Source organism: Acipenser ruthenus, chromosome 4, assembly GCF_902713425.1.
Source record: "Acipenser ruthenus chromosome 4, fAciRut3.2 maternal haplotype, whole genome shotgun sequence".
NCBI classification, from domain to species: Eukaryota; Metazoa; Chordata; class Actinopteri; order Acipenseriformes; family Acipenseridae; genus Acipenser; species Acipenser ruthenus.
This window is the reverse complement of record NC_081192.1, coordinates 86114617-86136619: the sequence shown is the minus strand read 5'-3', so window position 1 is coordinate 86136619 and position 22003 is coordinate 86114617. Positions and strand designations below refer to the sequence as shown.

The following is a 22003-nucleotide window of genomic DNA, read 5'->3' as shown; positions in this document are numbered from 1 at the left end:
GGCTGCATTTTCTTTTTGTTTCTCCTCCCAGCAACGTAGCCGAGGACGAGCAGAAGTGGAGCGGGAGAGCTGATCAGGAGCCATAGCGACATCAGGAGGGAGCTTGAGCGCACAGGATCAGGACAGTTGTTTTGTGATAGCTAAAGCCTTTACAAGTGGAATCCAGTGTTCCAATTACCATTATCTTTTGAAAAGGGCCGTGGCCCCCATGCTCACGTAACTATATCATGGTTCATGTGATTATTATTGCTGCAATTGAGTGTTCATCCTGCTGTTATTAGGCCCCCATGTACTAGTGCATCTTTTCTATACTATTATTATTGTTGTGCTATCCATGTAAGTTATTTTATTATATAGGATGAAGTGAGGCTATGCGTCACGGATTAAGTTGGATCGTGGAATAGCTAACAATAGAGCCGTAGAGGTTAGAGCTCTTCAGATGAGTTTTTATTGTTATGCAATAATTGTATATTTGGATGGTATTACCTATGTCTTGTATGTGTAATAACATCTTTGAAATACCTACTTACTGTTCTTGTGGTTGCTGTACATCTGTTGTGGTCTGGGGTGGTCCATCGGAATCTAAAAACTACCTGTGTAAAGGAAAAGAGAAAGAAAATATGGTTAATATCATATTACCATATACTTACCTGGGTTTCCCTGTATAGTCCACCCACCAAGGGTAGGGGTGACATAAGTACTTACGATCAAAGTTTTGTCAAGTTTTTATACATCATTTGAATACAGCTGATGGCTCTGCAGCAGAAAATATCACATTTTAATCATTCTAACAGCATAACAGACTAGTTCTTAAATTAATTTTGTGAAACTGTATGAGCTTCACAAATATTGATTACAAAACTTCCATCTAGAGAACATTTTACAAAATGTTCTGAACTTTGAGCTAAAAAAGGTTTTATTGTTGTCAAACACAGCATCTACTATTATTTATATATATATATATATATATATATATATATATATATATATATGCTGTGTTTGACAACAAATCCTCCGGTACTTTTTTCTAGACAGATCCTTGACTTAAGAATTAACTTTAAAGAATTAAAGAATCTTTACCGATGTGTTATGAAAATGCTTAAATGGCAACAACCACTCTAATTTCAGTGCCTGGACACCAATGAAGCGATCTCTTTTCCTTGTTTTGACAAGACAATAATAAGCCTTGCGGAAATCAAATATTTTTTTCTGAGCCTTCAAGCATTGTTGCCAATTTAGCGAATTTTTCGCCAAATCTAGTGACTTTAAGGGCTGATTTGGCGAGGTTTGTTGTCAAAAGCAACTAGCTACAAATCTATATATATATATATATTTCTTACATATTTCTTACATCCACGGGGGAGGGGGGCAGAATGTTGCACAGAGATAGGATGTTTTCTTTTTAATTTATTTATTTTTATTAAGTTAGTATTATTATTATTTATTTCTTAGCAGACGCCCTTATCCAGGGCGACTTACAATTGTTACAAGATATCACATTATACATTATTTCACATTATACAGATATCACATTATTTTTACATACAATTACCCATTTATACAGTTGGGTTTTTACTGGAGCAATCTAGGTAAAGTACCTTGCTCAAGGGTACAACAGCAGTGTCCCCCACTGGGGATTGAACCCACAACCCTCCGGTCAAGAGTCCAGAGCCCTAACCACTACCCCCCCCCCATTTTCTCCCAATTTGGAATGCCCAATAGCTTTTCTCCTCACCACAGCAATTCCCCACATGGCTCAGGAGACCCGAAGATTCAGTGGACGTCCTCCGATCCCACAACCAAGCTAGCTTCCTTTTTCACCCAGGAACTTGAGAGCGGATGTTAGCGAGTTACTGACCTCTGCAGGACAAAGGCCAGCCCTGCAGGTGTCTGTTCTGAGCTTACTGGGAGCCTGGCCAGCACGGTGTGCTGTAGAGCGATGAGGAGAAACAGTCCCTGCCAGTTTTCCCTCCCTAACCCACAGGCGCGCCTGACACTGACTGCGCCTCTACTGGGGGAGCCACTCAGGGACTTGGTTAGTGGTTTTGATGTACTTAGAGAGAAGGCATGTTTGAGAGCTGAATAGGCAGGGTGCTTTGAACTTATGAGTTTTAAATGGTCACCAGGATGCTGTATATTACTAATGTTTATTGCAAATAAATGCAAACAGAGATGTAGTAGGGTTTAAAACGCCATCAATGGCTGGTTTATTTAGAAATGTAAAGTCCTCCAATGCACATCAATCTGGTAATTGTGATTAGGTGTAAACATACAAACAATTGTATAAATAACCAAACTAATACTAGAATCAAAAAGTAGAAGTGTGAAAAATCAACACAGAGAAAACAGTGACAGGAGCTTCAAGGTTCTGAAAAAATATAACGTTACACGACCCCCAGGTGTTGCTACAACTGTTTAAATAACGCTCCTGTCATTTTTCTTTTCATTGTTAACATTATGAAAACTGTTTACACTTATAACTTTAAAGTCTGTTTCAAAGCTCTTTTCAAAATGGCCGCTCTAGTGCACTGATAGTGTAAGGATTATTGCCCACATTGTCAAACAAGTAACCCAGCAATAATGATCCATGATTTGGTACGGAACAGAAAAGCCAGAGCACTCGTTTGTATGTTTTTCTTTAATTTTTTTATTTTTTTATTGCTCTTCCTGCAGTGATTTAGAGGACGTGAGGGGGATTTTCAAACATCAACGTTATTGTATCAAACTCGCGGTATAGTAACGACAGCTTTAGTAGCAAGTGATTTTCAAACGGAATTTGTTAATTAAATCAATTTGTTAATGCTTGAAATTGAGTCGATGAGGTTGTTAATGAACTAATTTCTCATTAAAAAGTTTAATTGTCGCAGGTCACGTACATCACTTCCTGTCTCAGATAAGGGGGACTCGTTAATCAAAATGTATGTTAACGAGATCAAGAAAAATAATTGGAAGCATAATTCGCTGTTATGGAAACTACTAGCGTACAGGGAGACGACTCTCCCACCAGCGAACAGCAGCCAAATGGAAATAAAAATCTATTTTGTGTATGATTTGTAAACTTCATTTAAAATAGTGCATTTTGTCATCCAGAATGTACATTTATTTAGAACACTTCACATATAAAATGCTGATTTTATGATTATCTGGCATGTGGGTAAAAATCGGACGGCATGGATAAAAAAAATCAACAAAAAAACAACACTTCAGTCCCACTAGTCATTTCCCCTCATTCATTCGGGGGGATATTTTGTGACAGCTTAATATATACAATTCTTTTAATGTGCATTTTGCAATCTTTTTTGGTTAAAAAGAAAAAAATATTCCAATGGTTCAAGATGAGGTGCTTCCTCATGGATACAGCACGCTACAAAGATCCAAGGTTTGTGGGTCGCATTGAACCACACCACCTGATTTGTCGAGGCACTGAAACCTAATTTTAAGTAAACCAAAGGTCCGCTCTTTCACATTCCTAGTGCATCACTGTTTGTCCTTGTACGCCTGTTCTTCGTTCTTGTGTGGGTTAGACACAGGTGTTAAAAGCCAATGACACATTGCAAATCCGCAAACACCTAAGGAAACTTTATTGTAATATCTAATATGACGTTTTCTATATCAAGATTTTATTATTTACTCTTAGGTTTTTATTTGTATAATTCAAATAAAATCTACAGTAGAGGTCAGCTGTCATATAATGTGTGTATTCAGAGTTCAGATCAGGCTACAGTTGCATTGATAATTTATGGGTAGTAACATTACACTGGGTGTAAATAACGGTATATAATTTCCGTAAGGTTACAAATGGTTAAAGTTAAATAAATCTCACTCATAACCACAACTATAGAAAAGGCTGAACTATCTGCATAACTACAAATACTGCATTTTCTAGGTAGTCTTAATACTGACCTACTAACATGCCATCTGGTGTATTGGGTCTGAAATGATTAAACACAGAGGATTGTGTCAAAATGTAAGAGTCATGACAGGAGCCAGGGAAATCTGCACATGCGTTCCAGATGTTATAGGATGCATCACAAATCACCTGAACGTTTAGTGAATAGAACCCCTTCCTGTTCACATATGTATATGCATGGTGTTGCAGTGATTTGAGTGCAACGTGTGTGCAATCGATGGCTCCCATTACTCTGGGAAATCCAGCAATGTCATAAAACTCCCTTTTAATATTTTGTAGCTGCTCCTGATTAAGTGAGATACTGATATAACTGTTAACCCTCTTTATCAAGTCACCTGTGACCCTTAGAAATGACCCAGAGACATCGAAGGGCAATGCTGCCGACACCTTCATATGTGGGGGTACGGCATGGCCCCTTTTCAGAGTCTGACAGAGGTCAACATAGCTGCCCTATTCAGATGCAATCGAATTTTTAGATTGTCATCTGGTAAATCTAAGAAATTAACCTTGGTCCTGCACACTGTCTGCATCGTCGGTGTCACAGCTGGGGTCTGTCAATCTCAGACTCGCACTCAAGCTCTAAAATTACATTTGCTGCTACTGCTGCCCCTCCCAGCAAAGCCATACTGTAGTTTGTTTATTCTGTTTTTTTTAACACCAAGTAACTTAAATACAGGTGAGTTATATACTTTTTTGTTAATCAAAACCCCCCTTTTCCAAGTGCAAATTAACTCTGATAAATTATGACAATTAACACGGATTTCCTTTTAAATTCCCACGCAAACAAAAGAAATAGTCTCAAGAAGCACGGCTCGTTAAGATATTAACATTATTTCGTAAATCAACATAATTTCGGAAATCACATTAGCACGATTATTTAATAATGAAATAGGCATTACGACTTTTTGAAAATGCCCAAATCAATGTTACATACCAATTTGTTGATTAACACTGGAGTTATCATTTACGACCTTTTGAACCCCCCCCCCCCCCCGCCCCTCGATTTCAAACCACAGTGCACTAGAGCGGCCATTTTGAAAAGAGTTTTGAAACAGATTTTAAAGTTATAAGTTTAAAAAGTTGTCACCATGTTAACAATGAAAAGAAAAGGTACCGGTACGTTATTTAAACAGTTGTAGCAACATACAGGGACGTATAACACTATATTTTTCAGAACTACTTACTCCTTTGTAAAAAGCTTCTTTTAAATTACTGTGTTCAGAAGGTTTCAGGAGCACCTCGCCATGCGCCTTGTTTAGTATAGGCCAAGCAGAATATTCTATACATCTGCTAAATTAGAAAAAGCCCACTCTGTTGAGCTGATTGCTCCCTGGGTTCCAGTGTCCCACTATAATTAGTTACAGTAACTATAAGTTATTTATGTTCTGTAACTGTGATATTTCAGTCCCTAACTCTCATTAAATCCCTATTTTGCACATTTTTACATTCAGAGTTAGATATTAGATTTTTATATGAGCTGTATTTTAAACATGCGTAGTGGTGATAGTATTTAGATCCATTGCTGTTTAGATCTACCGAATACACCCCAGTGTGTCTGCAGGTTGATGGATAAATAACCCTACATTAAATAGCTAAAGCACTCTTGTGAATAGGGCTTTTTAAATTCAGTTTGTGAAGGATAAGTGATCCCCCCTGCTGCGCACAATGCCCTTTCCTTCAAAGGGGCTTACATGCTAGTCAGAAATGTCTTCAAACTGGAGGAGTTGCACAAATTGAGAAGTAATTATTACAGGGCATTGTTATAGTAATTATCCCAGAGAGAATCCTTCATACAGTATACCCCACTGGCTTCCTGTTACTGTTATTAACTTTTAGTTCTGCCTGTGTGTGTGTGTGTGTGTGAGTTTGGGATTTGTACGGTTCACCCGGGTTAACATCCCTGCTCTTGTTCCAAAGATGCCAATGGGTTCTTTAATGTCCACAGCAGGAAGAGGACCTTGGTTTAACATCTCCTCACAATGTCGTCTCCTGCTGAGACATTGGTTCTGTAATGATCCCTTTAAAGTGTATATAAGGACCTTTTTTATTGTGTTACATGTGTTGCTACAAGTGTTTAAGTAAGGTGTGTATATTGTTTTAATTGTTATGTTGACCACTTTTTTCACTTTTAAATGGCAGTGCTGTCTGGCTGGTTTTATGATAGCTCCAAGATGGCTGCTCATGTATTTCTCAGAACTGCATTTCCCATCATCCTCCTGCTCACTGGTAAATCCATCTCACATATGTGAGCAGGAGGGTGATGGGAAATGTAGTTTCACTTAAACAGTTGCAACACATGGGAACATGTAACACAATAACCCTTTAAGACCTTTATAAATTTCACTCATTAAGCTCCTCCCCCCTTTTAGATCTGGACCATTTGGCTCAGTCTGAGAGAGTGAGCTTAATGAAGCATTGACAACACGTAATGCTTAAGGTTAATGTTACCGACAGAGGAGACGGGCAAAATAACAACTGTACTAAAAAACATATGTGTTGTATGAAATCAGAGAATATGCTGGACAATGTGTAGTTTGAAAGTTTTTTTTAAAAAGTTACAGGAATGGTGATAACCCACAATACTCTTTGTGAAGCCTGAGCGTTTATATTGAAGATACAGTCGAACTTTCCCTTGCTGCTCCATACATGGAATATACAACTTACAGTACAGTGTCCTTTGGTGAGCCACACATTTCTGGGTCCCCCATTGAAAGTACTGACCCAGCCTGACCTTACTGAGATCGGACAAGATCACACTTCACTATGTCCCCACTCTTTTGTTTATGGTTCTGTAATGCTTAATGGAATGCAATAGGGATAAACTGACATACATATTCAATTTAGAAACAATGTTATTTGACAGGAACTGTAAAATAAAACAGTCAAAATAATGGCTGTAGGCCTTTACTGAAAGTCAGAATAAATTGGTTTCCTGAAATAAAGTTGTCAAACAAGATTAAGATTCCTTGCTTCAGTGACCAGCAGCAGCATACTGTCTTGCGCATCAATACAATCTCTCAATAAAATCAAATGTGGGCACAATGAAACAGACAAGATCCCCACTGTGATGAGATTCTGGGATCAATAAGCTACTAACAACCAAACGAGCAAGATGGGCTGAATGGCCTCCTCTCGTTTGTAAACTTTCTTATGTTCTTATGTTCTTCTTACAGCTCTCCTTCACAGCGAGTGAGCACATCTCAGACCTGAACTGAACACCCCCTGCCTGCCAAGAGAGATTTAATATTGTTCCAGTTTGTGCCAAACTGTGTGTTGGTTTTGTGATGGCAAAAACTTTGTTAAAGTAACGTTAAGGTTTGGTTGCAAAAGTCCAAAAGGTTAGGAAATTGCAAGTTAAGGTAGCCACGCAACCTTAACTCTGCACCTTTATGTGTATGTTTCCCATCACACTTGACAACACATATAACATCATCAATGACATCGGCAATGACATCACTAAGCACGTGACAAATTCTCTTCGAAGACTGGCCATACAGATATAACACCGGGAAATCATAGTCTTTGTAAATGTTCAGTAACTGCATTAGCATTCCAACAATGTTTGCTGTCAAGCTAATTATTTCACCAATGTTCTAAGTAATACCAATATACAGTAGTGCTATAGAATTAATTAGGGACCTTCCATAGAACTAATGTTAAACAAGTAATATTTCTCCAAATGCTATCAGCAATATTCATACAAACCATATTTTCTTTATCTGGAATCTGCAACATTGGCTTTCTTGTATTAACTGCACTGTTCCACGTGGTAAAAGGAGTCACTGCATTTTCTGCAGTATGTGTATGTTTGCACTGTGATTAACCATCCTCCTTTCCAACTTTACAGTTGGAACATAAGAACATAAGAAAGTTTACAAACGAGAGGAGGCCATTCAGCCCATCTTGCTCGTTTGGTTGTTAGTAGCTTATTGATCCCAGAATCTCATCAAGCAGCTTCTTGAAGGATCCCAGGGTGTCAGCTTCAACAACATTACTGGGGAGTTGGTTCCATACCCTCACAATTCTCTGTGTATGACTATGAATGCTTGCTAATATACTGGAAGCCAATTATGACCTTAAAATGTTTAGGTACAATTGCAGATTTCTTCAGTTCACCATTGTGAAAATGTAACAGTACTCAATGAAGTACATAAACAAGAGGTGGATTGTAATGCGTGGATGTTATGCTTACAAGAGACATAAAACACTGCTTCATGTACCACAGCACAAATGTAGCAACAGTATACCATACAGTACTAACTGTAATGGAATGTGTTAACATACATGTATGGTTTTACATATTGTATATCCCATACTGTTTTCAGGTACTCCTTTCCAAAAATCTAATACTCATCACTACATACCTCAACATGAATTACACATTTCTGAGACAGGGAATTCTGTTGTTTGTTAAAGCATTGACAGCAAACATTGTTGGAATGCTAATGCAGTTACTGAACATGTTACCAATCACAAGGACTATGATATCCCAGTGTTATGTCCGTATAGCCAGTCTTCGGGGAGAATTTGTCATGTGCTTAGTGATGTAATTGCCGATGTCATTGATGATGTCATATGTGATGTCAAGTGTGAAGGGAAACATACACATAAGATTGCAGAGTTAAGGTTGCTCGTGGCTACCTTCCTGACCTTTTGGACTTTTGCAACCGAACCTTAACGTTACTTTAATGAAGTTTTTGCCATTGAATATAATAATCGTTATATGAAACAACAATTATGCATTTTATAGGAAGTATGCAAAGTGTTCTACACAGTCTTATGTAAAAACAGAATCTCTTGTTACAGCTTTTCTATACTGGTTGCTTGATCTGCTTTACTAAAGGTAACACATATATAAAATATTTCAAAATATTTGAAATGTTTTGGAATAATGGTGATAATGATATTTCTGTGGCATGTTCCTCACTAATAAAGGATCTCCCTTGTTCAGTCTGTTGGTGCCTTGTGGCATATTACAGTAATGCCCAATATAAAATAGATATTGTTTGCAATGACTGACAAACCATGCTTGAATACGCTTGTCAGTGCCTGAGAAGTTTTCATGTTTGCTGAGGACATCATCGCTGGATATGTGTAATTAGAATTAACACAACCACACAAATGAGTGGAGACAGCTATGTCAGTTGCACTTTCACATCACATCACATCAGTTATTTTGTTATTCTGTAAAAGCACAAAACTGGCACAGTTGCTCAGTTATAGCATTCTGCGGAAGAATCTGTAGCACATCATTCATATTCAGCAAGCATCTTTCTATTCTGTACATGGTCTGTGAGTGACAGGAAGTTTAGTTTAGTTTTCATAATCTCACACTGATGCAACATGACAAAAGTTGGAAATGGAATGTGAATGTACTTGTAGGCTTTCAGCTTCTCAGGTAATTAAACATTCAACAGCTAATTTCTCAAATACGGTTTGAGATACAGACTTTATCAGTATGGACACTACTTGGCTAAGATGTAACATGACCTAAAAAGGCTGGCATATTGTAGCAATTTGACCTTTTGGTTTATGGATGATAAATACCAAAAGCCTTGATACTGGCTTCACAAATGCATCCTGTAATTTTCTAGGTCAATTTGTGGAATGTGTTTTTAAATGAAACCTGCCTCACAAGGATCTATCATATGCTTTTTTTGTGACCACACTTTTTTTTAATAGACTACACTAACGATCAAAGGTGACCACCTTGCTTGCTGTTGATAGTTCCTTGGGTGCTCTTCATTCAAGACCCTGGAATGAAGACTTGACTGATAGGAAGAAGCATTGTCACCTAAAGAAATCCAAGCAAAACATTTAACAAATAACAGCATTACCAGTAACAGGGGTGTACTGTCACGTGTGTGGGTCGTCACTGCATAATAATGAGGCAGACGCAGAGCATTGGATGTTGACACAGGCGCGCAGATTTAATTAACACGTGCTGCCACTAAGGTACCAGCAATGGTAAGCCCTAGTGTCACATTTAATAAAGAAAACAAAACCAAGCTAAAAATAAAAGTTTGCCACACAAGGCGAGCGTTAGTCCTACTAAAAGGAACCTACTACTCTATACAAACCCTTTCTATACACTGTTTGCGATCAACCTCCCCTAAACTAACTTACTTCTGGGCTCCCGGCGTCCCGGCATCCTCACGGCGACTTCTGTCTCTTCACACGGACTTGTGTTCCTGGGGTTAGGGCCGGCTCCACAGCTTCAGCTCCCAGGTTGATACGAGTCTGCAACATAACATGTTGGCCATGCAGTAGCCTCGAGCTGTAGCGTAGATGCTTTTTGAGCTCTGCGCAGCCTCCCCGGGCACGCCCCTCCAGCCCAGACCTCCTGATCAGCTCAGCGCCAGGCGAGTCTACCTGCTCAATAACACTCAATTACTTCCCCAGCAACGCGTCTCCTCTTGCGTGTCCCAGCTACTTCCATAAAGGCACACATGAACCCAAGAACCAGCGACAGGGTCTCCCTGTCACATGGACACGACATGCTTTTAGAACAAATAATGCACACTGTTCCTGATTGTGTACATGCTATTGCGTTACCAATGGTACAGTATGTCAATATTTTAAGGCTGTGGTACCATTCTACTACTGGCTCATACCACTAGCTGCCTGAATAGTGGACTAATTAAGTAAATGTGAAGCATGCGGGTTCAAATAGAAGAAAGTGCAGTTGCAGTTGCAATGCATTAACATAGAAATGACATTTTAGAACATTAATAAACCAAAATAGATCACGGGACATTAGCAATACATGGTTTATAAATAGTGCCACCTAGTCAACCTTTATACCTCAACTATTTGACTCTGTCAAATTAGTAGTCATTCTGCCCCTAGCTACCATTGCCCTTTAGTACAGAACACAGCAATGTGCAGGGGTTCTCTTCAATGCTAATGCCACAGCATTTTACAAAAATCATAAAATATGAAAGTTTTAATTAAGCGTGACCTCTGAGTCAAATAGACAACCATTTCAGCTAAAGTCTTCATCAGTATTTTCTTTGTTTACAATTCCAGGCATCCAAATATTTTCAGAAGCTTTTAAAATTGAAGATTTTAACCCTGTTCCTTTCTGCTGAATTTCTTCCCAAGTTTGTATTGCTGTTGTTTTATTTCTATAAATGATTGACCTTGGATTGCATATATCCTGCTTCTGGTAGATTCCTGATTGTTCTTCGATATACAGAACTCCTCAATACATTAGATGCACTTTCAGAGACTCTGCTGCCTTGCAGGAAAAAAAAAATGTTTTCAAAGATTTCACAGTCTAGGTAGTAGCTATGCTCCAATATTTTATATATAGTCACAAACTAGAATCTATAACAAATAACTTGTATACTCAATTGGAAATGGAAATATCTTAAATTCATCTTTTTTTTTTTTTTTTACTGCAATGTGATTTAATTTTTTTTTATTCATGAGGCAAATGTAAGAGTTGTACCATTTGGTAATATAAAACTTTAAAATATATAATAAAGTAACGTAAAAGCTTCTACTTAACCCTAATTGTCTAGTTGTTTTGCTGGTTATGCAAATGGGATCCATGTCAAGCATTTAGTAATATATACACGCTGCATATCCCTGTTGCCTGTTATCATGGTGATGCCAGATATTACACATTTTTGTAAGGCAGCACAAATTACAGATGTTTGATGACTCCTTCCAGGCTTGCTGCCATGTCTAATCAGTGCAATCCTGGCTGTCCATAGACAATTTTTTTTGTCTAACTCATTAATTTGATCATAGTTTTATGTAAGAAATATGCTAATCAGAAGCTTTTAATTGTTTTTCAAAGACAGCAGTAGTGCTAAATGCATGCAGTCTGGCAGTGTACCAGGGATGCCGTCCAGAAATTATTAATATAGCTTTTTTTAAAAAAGAACCAATACTCTGTTCCTGTCATAGCTATATATGGTAAACTTCCTGTAGTGTGTTCTGAAGTCAGTTCATCAGCATTGTGTTATTGTCGATTGCAGCTGCTGTGATGTTACTTCAGTAACTGTGTTTCATAACCTGTTCCACACATACGCCTGCACATTTGGCTACCTCCCAGGACCTTCTTTATGATAATTGTATTAAAATATGCTGCCTGATTACACTGTGATGCTATATAGCAATGTGTACATTAAGTGCACTTGTGCAAGACCATAGTATCATGCTTTATCATCCAAAATAGCCTATTGCACCCAGAGAAATTGTTGAAGCACCTAGTTTAGTCCTAGGTGCAATGCTACATTGTTATTGCAAGGCCAGATGAATGTTAGAAAATAAAGCAGAATCAACATGAGGCTATGCTAGGCACATGAGATCAATGTGTCACATGATGTGCATGTATATCTCCAAGAGCTGTTGCCAAAGACTTATCAGCATTTGAAGGGGTAAGTGGGTGTCTGACTATATGGTGCATTCATATTCTAGACTGCAGCTGGAAAAACTAAGGTCATTGGGACATTTTATCTAGATCTTTACACCAAATTGGAACTGGCACTATTTTTTTTTTTTTTGTGAAGAGTCCAGGCCCAATGAGAAACTATCATTATCTATGCTTGTTAATGAATGAAATAATAATAATAATAATAATAATAATAATAATAATAATAATAATAATAATAATAATAATAGTTAAACATGTCTGCCGGCGCCAGAATTTAATGCTGCACTGACTATTGCCACAAATACAATAGAAAACTTGAACACTAGATGGTGCAAGATTTTACTTCTAGGTCTATGGTAGACAACTGAAAAGCAGCTCCTGAACTCATGTAAATGTACTTAGCCGTAAAAAGTGTAATTCAGTTTAGCTGTTCGAGTTATTCACAAAACATTGAAATACATACCACAAAAGCAGTTTTGTCTACTGTATGTAAACAAGACTCCTGTTGCATAGCAGTTTGTTCCACTTCAGGTTTTCAGTTTTTACGATGGCCTTACTGTACCACAGTTTATTGGCATATCATTAAGTTGAACATACATCCTGGAATGGATGGATCATAATGCTACCTGGGTTGGGGGGTTTATAGCAAGTTCAGGATTACAACAAGCTCAGCTATTTTCTTAGTTAAATAAAACTGTTTGGAAGATTTTTTTTTCTCATACAATCAGTCCCTTCCCAGTATATTTTCTTGTCACATTTTATTGAGCACGTCATCTCCCTCTTTGCTTCCTAATGATTTTTGACAGTATGTGTGTGTGTGTTGCTAGAATGATCTTTTGAGGCTACATTACAAATTCCATAAGCATAACTGCATGATATGGGGACCCACCACCTAGTTGAGTTGGAATTAATTTCCCGTAGCATCTCTTCTCATTTTAATTTAATATTTTTTAAATATTTTTTTGACTTTTTTATTTGACATACTTCCAAATTATCTTGTTATATAATACATAGGTATTAAAATTCAACAGATGTTCAGTACTGCCTGTCTACGACTAAACTCAGCTATAATGATAGCTCCCTGAACAAGCACCTCAAGCTGTATTACGTGCGTGCTGACCTCACAGCGTGCGGAGGAGGGGGTGGCAGGGACTACTAGGACTCGAGGCGGATTCGGTGGCGAGTTTATTTTAGCGCAGCACCAACAGGAGAACGAGTCATTCTAACTGAGCGCTTTGCTTTTCCTTTTCATTGTCTACGGCTGATAATTAAATATATAAACAAAGAAAAAAATGACCAGTACCTTTTAGAAGAAGTATATATTTGGAAAGTAATATTACAGTAAATATAAAAAAAAGCACAGGACTCGATGAAAAAATAAGAAAGAACAATGTACCACTACCAAGTTTTAATAATGAGCAAGAACCGCTTTTTGTTGTAGGAGATTCAACATTGCAATAAATCTCATCCTCCTCTCTTGGCTCTTTGGCTAAATCAGAGGCGCTTTAAATCTCCCTCGATCGTTATTAATTGAAGTAGCCTATACATTTAAATTTTCTTTATTTTTTTTAAAAACATTTTCTTCCTTCCAACCACGATGAATTTCCAGTCGGCCGTCCCAGTTCCAGTGTCGGTTTCGGTGTCGGGACTCTCTCAGCAATCACAGCCGGCGGACCTCACCCACGGTACAGTACCGGTTCCCGTCCCTGTCCCAGTGCCTCCTTCCATCCCGTCTCAGTTCGGATCGGGACAGATTTCTGGCTCGGGTGCAGCACAGTTCGGATCGGGGACTGTATCGGGCCAGGCGCCGCAGTCAGGTCCACCCGGCTCGCAGTTCGTGCTGTCCAATGCGGCTGCAATTCGGGGTGAGATTCATCGGTTTGAGTCGGTCCACCCTAACATATACGCCATTTACGACCTGGTCGAGCGGATCGATGACATGGCTCTGCAGAACCAGATCCGGGAGCACGTAATATCCATAGAGGGTAAGTCTAGAAATTGTCAATAAAATGCAGAATAATTTGTAATGTTGCCCGACACGGGTTTGTTTGATTACAACGGCATTAATGCAGGATTGTCAAACTCCTTCCAGTATACCTCAAACTGCATCGCTAACTTGACTTTGTCCATTAACAGACCGAGAGGGAGTGTGTCCTTTCAGCAGTGTGTCAATTTGGTACAATTGATGTGTATTCTTCTTGCAGTCCTACAATGCATTGGCAGCAATGCAGCATCTTACTGGACTCTAGGTACCGTGACTAATGGTGACTGCTTCTTTACAGAACATATGCGTTTTACCACAATACAGTGTATTACATACGCATTACAATGAGGTTAGATAGAACCTGCATGCTACAGTATATGGATCTTTTTTTATGTGGAAACTCACTACCCTCATTTTCAAAAGCATAACCTGGGAGTGTTTACTTGTGGAGTCCACATTGATACATAGTTATTATGCATCAACGTTGTTGTGTCCACAATATCATCGTGTAAGGGTGCAGTGAACCGACTTTTCAAAATCCACACTGGGAAGCATGTTGTAATTTACTAAGATATCATGTTACTGTGTCTCATTTGTACATTTCTGTCATTCACGTGGTAAAGATTTGTTTTATGTGCATTCAATTTGAAGCAACATACATTTATATCGGATACTTTATTATTTTAATAGTTTCTTTTCAACATCCTGGGCTAAATTCTTAAAGCTATTTACACCAAATTGTCATGAGCACTTTTTTTTTTTCCAGATTGGAGCAACACACCTAATTGAATGAAATTACAAGAACCAGATATCAACAACTAATACTTTTAACTTAAAACATGTAACTCCTCTTGCATTGTTTCTTATTCATTTTAGAACTTGAATGGTGTTTGTTGCCTTTCTGATAATGCCGATTTGGAGTAAATCATTTTGAGACTCTAGACCCCTGTCTGGAATCTGAACAGTGCTTGCTGTATGTGGGCAGATACTTGAGATCTGATTACAACCTACCACCAGCGACTGCACTTTAAATGACCATTATGGGACATCAGTAAATGATTTAGTAAGGCTAAGTGCTAATGGGAGTTTTTTTTGTCAAAAAATTAATAAATAAGAAAGAGAAAGCTAGATGATAGTACTATCAATCTGATACTCTGTACTAGAATGTGGAGAGCTGGGATGGTATTAGTTCTATATTGAAAATACGCTGCATGACTGTTAATTTTTTATCAATCTAGTGACAGCAAATGATATCCACAACTATGCTGTATGTTCTGTAAATGAAAGCAAGCACCTCCTCAAATCAAATACATGCAATATGCATATAGTTCCTACAGAATGCACTAAAGGGTAACCTGGGGGGAATGAAATATGTAAACCGAAAAAGAGAACTTCTAATGATGTGTTCAGATATTTATAAAAAAAGTTTATATTTCAGTCAAATGAGATAGAACATCCTTTCAGTAAGCACACTTTTTGTAATTAGGGTTGACAGTTTTACCCTTCAGGCTCCTTACATAGTAAATTTATTACATGGTCAATTTGCCTACAGTGCACAATCGTGCATTTTGGATAATTTAAGAATAACAAATACCTCATACAGTGCTTAAAATGTGTATGGTTTTGCAATGCTAGGAAATCCTTCTCTGCAGTTCAACATAACCATGTTGACTCCATCCTTCTCTGCAGTTCAACATAAACCTTGTTGACTCCATCTCCTTCTCTGCAGTTCAACAAAAAATAATGTGATATCTTGTAACAATTGTAAGTCGCCCTGGATAAGGGCGTCTGCTAAGAAATAAATAATAAAAATAATAATAACAGCTTCAGAGTTGGTACGGCATCAGTGAATTGAAAAAAAAAAAAAACCTCCCAGTTTATCCCTCTGCAAATCTAATCTGGTAACCCTAATTACACGAACAGTGCCATAAACTAAAGTTCTGATATAAATTTCGTCAGACATCAAAATCCAAGCCTAACAATAATAATAATAATAAAAAACAGTAAAATATATATTCATTCTTTTCTCAAATGAATGCCAGTAGGTGACAGGGCAGTGTTGCATAAGTGAATACTGCACTCTTCTACTGCACATCGTTCAACACATGTGTTAATTAAATTAGCAAAGCACTCTTCCTTGTTCCCCTGCTTTCTTCCACAGCCAAACATGCTACTGAAACTTTAGCTCGCTTCCAAACGAACTGGGTCCCTTTGCTTGCAGTGCACAGCACACACATTGATACACTGTTTCAAATGAAACGAACCAGACGAGTCCGTTTGAAACAGACCCAGTGTGAATGTAGCCTAAAGCTCCTGGAAGTCACATTGGGTCTCGGTCTCTGTTGTCATCCTGCTACTACTATAGCTGGAGGTTTAAATGTATCAACTGTTGTAAGCCGAGGCAAAATATAAAGGTTCACAAATGAAAAAGTGGATTCCGAAATGGTGTTTCTGTTATTCTGAAAGCATTTTACAGGAAACATCTGTGTACATAAGAACATAAGAAAGTTTACAAAGGAGAGGAGGCCATTCAGCCCATCTTGCTCGTTTGTTTGTTAGTAGCTTATTGATCCCAGAATCTCATCAAGCAGCTTCTTGAAGGATCCCAGGGTGCCAGCTTCAACAACATTACTGGGGAGTTGGTTCCAGACCATCACAATTCTCTGTGTAAAAAAGTGCCTCCTATTTTCTGTTCTGAATGCCCCTTTATCTAATCTCTATTTGTGACCCCTGGTCCCCTTTTTTCAGGTCAAAAAAGTCCCCTGGGTCAACATTGACTATACCTTTTAGGATTTTGAATGCTTGAATCAGATCACCGCGTTTGTTCAAGACTGAATAGATTCAGTTCTTTTAGCCTGTCTGCATACGACATGCCTTTTAAACCCAGGATAATTCTGGTTGCTCTTCTTTGCACTCTTTCTAGAGCAGCAATATCCTTTTTGTAACAAGGTGACCAGAACTGAACACAATATTCTAGGTGAGGTCTTACTAATGCATTGTAAAGTTTTAACATTACTTCCCTTGATTTTTAATTAAACACTTCTCACAATATATTTCCTCACATGAATTATATATATATATATATATATATATATATATATATATATATATATATATATATATATATATATATATATATAATATATATATATATATAATATATATAATATATATATATATATATATATATATATATATATATATATATATATATATATATATATATATATATATATATATATAGTCAATTCTTACAAATGGTTGCACTAGGCAGTATACTTTTTCTCTGATTGTAAAGTCAGGATACTGGGAGCTATACAGTAGTAAAAACTGCTTTAATCCTCGTAGCCAATGTTCTGTATTACATTTTTTAACAGGGTTCTGACATTTAAAACGCTACACGGAAAACAAGGATTCCTGAGAACGTGATTTCATGTAGCCTATTTACATGCCAAATAACTGCTGTTTTTCAAAATTGCAGGTTTGGGTCTTTCAGTACTGTACATGTTTTTTTTAAATTTATTTCTTTACACGCTAAACATGAATTTAATGAGAAACTAATTATTTTCATTGAATTTAAATGCTTACATTATTTTGTTAAACAAAGAAATACCTACTAGAAAATGAATTGTTTTGTTGTATTGTTTGAACGATTTTATTTAAGTCTAGACTTTTGACAGCCTTTTTTATACTTTTTATTTTAAATGATGCAGCAGTACATGTGCAAACCAGTACTGTGACCCTAAAGTGTTTTGAGCATTTTTTAGTTGTTGATGCTTTTAGCATCTTTGCCCCCTATAGATTTGATTGCAAGAGTGAAAGCCTTAGGTTGTGAACATATGGTGAGATATAAAAAAAAAGTATGGCATTGAAATACACCCCCCCCCCCTCCCCTCCGTCGCAGTTTTTAATAAAATTAAACATGCTTTGTTGACTCTCCAGTTTGTTTACATTCCAAAATTACTTCGTTTTGTTCCCCCAACTCTAGTTGACACAGTCGGTAATACTGTATTATTTTATTATGTTTTGGAGTAGGAGTTAAATGAAAATAGTCATACCCTTGGCCTGTACATATGTGCCCATGGTAAAATAAAAGGCTGCATAAAGCTGCATTTTGAGTGTGGAATATTATTATTCCATTTAAAAAGACTGCAAGCAGCAGATACTTTCATTGCTGCCTTTTGCAAAGCTGTTTTTTGTGTAGACAAACAGTGATGCACAGTGTTAGTTGAAAGCCTTGCAGTAACTAGGCACACACCAGGTTGTATCCAGCTGCTTCTTGTGACTTGAGTGAGGATAGAGTTGACCTCTTTTTAAAGGGCTTATCCCCCAAAGCTCATAAGGAAGTTGGCTGCACTAATCTGTCTGTCCGAGCTCTTTCTGCAAGACTCAACCAGGCCACTGAATCACCAAGACAAGTTGGCAAAAGGAATACCAAGACTGCTCCATTATGAAATTTACAGTGCGGATCAGTTTATATTGAAAGCCAGTGTAGTGTACTACATATTAAAGAAGCAGTGCCCTCACTGTAAAATTCTCTTGCATATTTAAAAAAAATCAATCCTACTGTTGCTCTGCAGAGAAGAGTAATGTATAGTAGTTTGCTACACAACAAGGAAGTAATATTTTGTTCCAACATGGAACTTTAAACTGCAACTTTAAATGTAGTCAGTTTTTAATACAATATCAGCTACATTAGTGTGATGGTTATGTATTGTGTTGATCTTTATAACATTGTTACTGTATTGTGATGTACTATACAAGGCAGTACCAAATTACTGTTTCATGCAGCATGATTTTGTCATCTTTTTTAATTTGAATAAAGAGCAGATTTCATTACTGCAGGGCAGATTCATTTTATTAACTCTGGGGATGCATATTCCTTTAGTGGATGCTGGGGACATAGTAGATGCGGCCGTACATACGTATGTATGTATGTATGTATGTATGTATGTAGTGAGCCACGTGTCTATTTGTGATCAAACAGCTAAGCATCATCTTTATCACAGGTTGTTGATCGCATCAGAATCTGGGAATGTGGACACGATCTGTAATATATATTAAAATGTTGCATACAGTGAATGTAGGTCATCTAGTTTTTCCTAATTCCTCTAATTTTGTTTTTGCAGTATGGCAATATATGCAAGTCTTTACAAGTGTGATTTTATTTAAAAAATACAAAATACATTCTCTCTCTCTTTGTATTAGCTTGAGCATATCCCAGAACTTTATCTGGAGTGAAATGTTAAAGAACTCACTGTGTTAATTTGATCCAGCCATTTCCTCCAGGTAAAAAGTGAACTGAATTGGGCCCTGTGTGTTGTTAAACTGGGTGTCTCATGAGATCTCTCTTTTTCTAATAGGAGTGGGGTGTCAGGTGGGACACTCTTACAGTGGAGGAGGAAGTTATTACACAAGGGCTTTGGTGTAGAAGAAGCACTGCTGCATTCTGGGACTGACACGCTTTTGACATTCGGTTGGCTAATAAGCTTGGTCTTGATTTCTATAACTTGAATCTCTCAAAGAGGTGCAATGTAATTGTGCAACACATCTATTGGTGTCAGATATTTCATTTATATTTGAGAGGGCTCTTGATATTTGAAAGTCTGTGGTAACCATTATGTTTTGTATTGTAATTGTTCATTGTGGAGACTTACATGTACAGCAAGTGTTGCATATTTAAAAACATAAGAAGAATAACTGTATTTCTGTAAACTAAGTACAGCATTTTTTTTGTTCCCAAGTGCTTTGGGAGTCCAGTTTTGAGATCTTCTGTGCTTCTAAAATTGCACACGGGGGTTGAAACTTCTGACTGTTAGAATAATTATATCCTCATTTTACAGTTTGTAGGGAATACCACATTTCCAAAGTAACAATGTTTTGGGCAGAATGAAATGGAAACTGGGAAATTGAACAGGTGGGGTTTAACTTCTGTTTGAATTTGTGTCCCATTTTTAAAATGCAACTACAGCCATGAAGTCTGGATCGAACAGGCACTGTTTCCATTATGTATGAATCTTGGCTAAATGCACTGTGAGAGTGGGTGCCCATCTTTCCCACAGTGAATGCAGAAGCATTCATAATTGGGCCCTTTTCTGTGTTAATATGTTCCTTCTTGTAAGATAACCCTTTTTCCATGTATTACTGCCAGTTGTAAAAATGCGGTTTCCATTAAAATCCAGCTCATAAAATAAGAATAAATATCAATGCTCAGAACTGGAAAAAAAATAAAAATAAGCCAGATCACATACTGTATTTAAATTGAATTGAACAAAGATGCTGTGATGCAAAAATTGCTGGCCAGAAAGGATGATTCTACTACAGGGCTCGCACCTCAGCAATGAAGTTCTGTCATGCGGGTTTGAAATATCACTCTTCTCTGTTTCTTGTTGAGGTTTACTTTTGCACTGTATCATTTTTTTTGTCATCACATACTGGTTTAAAGCTTCCTGTTGTCTTACAGGGGCTTTCAAACATGTCTTCTACCAAGTACAGCTGGAACAACAAAGTGTTACCACTAGCCTGTCCCCCTGAAACAGGTATTCCATACACATACCAACATTCTCTTTTAAAGTTTGTTGACGTGGTCCACTGCAAGGTGAAACGCAAGTTCAGTTTTATTTAAAAACATTTGAATGTGTGTGGGTTTTTTAAATTTTTTTTTTTTTAATTACAATTCTGTTGCCTTCTTGCCAAAGTGCAACAGTAACAGTTACATTGTTTAAAATACCCCTACAGTTCTGCTACACATACTGTAGCATTAAACTCCTGGAATCACCAAATATTTGTATATGGAGAATACATTAAATTAATAATAATGTAACCAGGCATTTTACCAAATTAACAAATTGTTGATCTATCCTGCATAACATACATTAGGCAATATTTAACCCAAAGTGCATGTCAAAGTGAAATATTTGTGAAAGGAACATTGTTGATGTTAGAAAACTAGTAACTGGTAGCTTGGATAATTTATGAAAGACTTAAAAACAAAATAATAATAATAAAACAAACAAAAAAAAAAACCAAACTGTGCCAAGGTTGTTTATTGCTAGACAGAAAGGACATTATAGTATAGTAAATTAAGTCACTACAACATGAGGTACTTTAATGATCTAATCAGCAGCATGGCTTTATGTAGAGGCCCATTTATTTATTTATTTATTTATTTACTTATGTTTTCATATTTTAGGCCCATGGGCCTTTAAGAACATAAGAACATAAAGTTTACAAACGAGAGGAGGCCATTCAGCCCATCTTGCTCGTTTGGTTGTTAGTAGCATATTGATCCCAGAATCTCATCAAGCAGCTTCTTGAAGGATCCCAGGGTGTCAGCTTCAACAACATTACTGGGGAGTTGGTTCCAGACCCTCACAATTCTCTGTGTAAAAAAGTGCCTCATATTTTCTGTTCTGAATGCCACTTTATCTAATCTCCATTTGTGACCCCTGGTCCTTGTTTCTTTTTTCAGATCAAAAAAGTCCCCCGGGTCAACATTGTCTGTACCTTTTAGGATTTTGAGCGTTTGAATCAGATCACTGCGTTGAATAGATTCAATTCTTTTAGCCTGTCTGCATACAACATGCCTTTTAAACCCAGGATAATTCTGGTTGCTCTTCTTTGCACTTTTTCTAGAGCAGCAATATCCTTTTTGTAATGAGGTGACCAGAACTGAACACAGTATTCTAGGTGAGGTCTTACTAATGCATTATAAAGTTTTAAC

General features: G+C 37.3%; 1 protein-coding gene across 2 annotated transcripts in view; it reads left to right on the top strand.

Annotated features, from left to right (window-relative positions):
- Positions 1-13403: 13403 nt before the first annotated feature.
- LOC117400573 (arf-GAP with GTPase, ANK repeat and PH domain-containing protein 3-like) overlaps positions 13404-22003 on the top strand; it is a 215215-nt gene continuing 206615 nt past the window's right edge. For both annotated transcript variants that reach the window (XM_034000726.3, XM_034000725.3), the window contains exon 1: positions 13404-14281. In XM_034000726.3, coding sequence (XP_033856617.1) covers positions 13894-14281 — 388 coding nt within the window. In that variant the 5' untranslated portion in view covers positions 13404-13893. The remainder of the gene's footprint in view (positions 14282-22003) is intronic.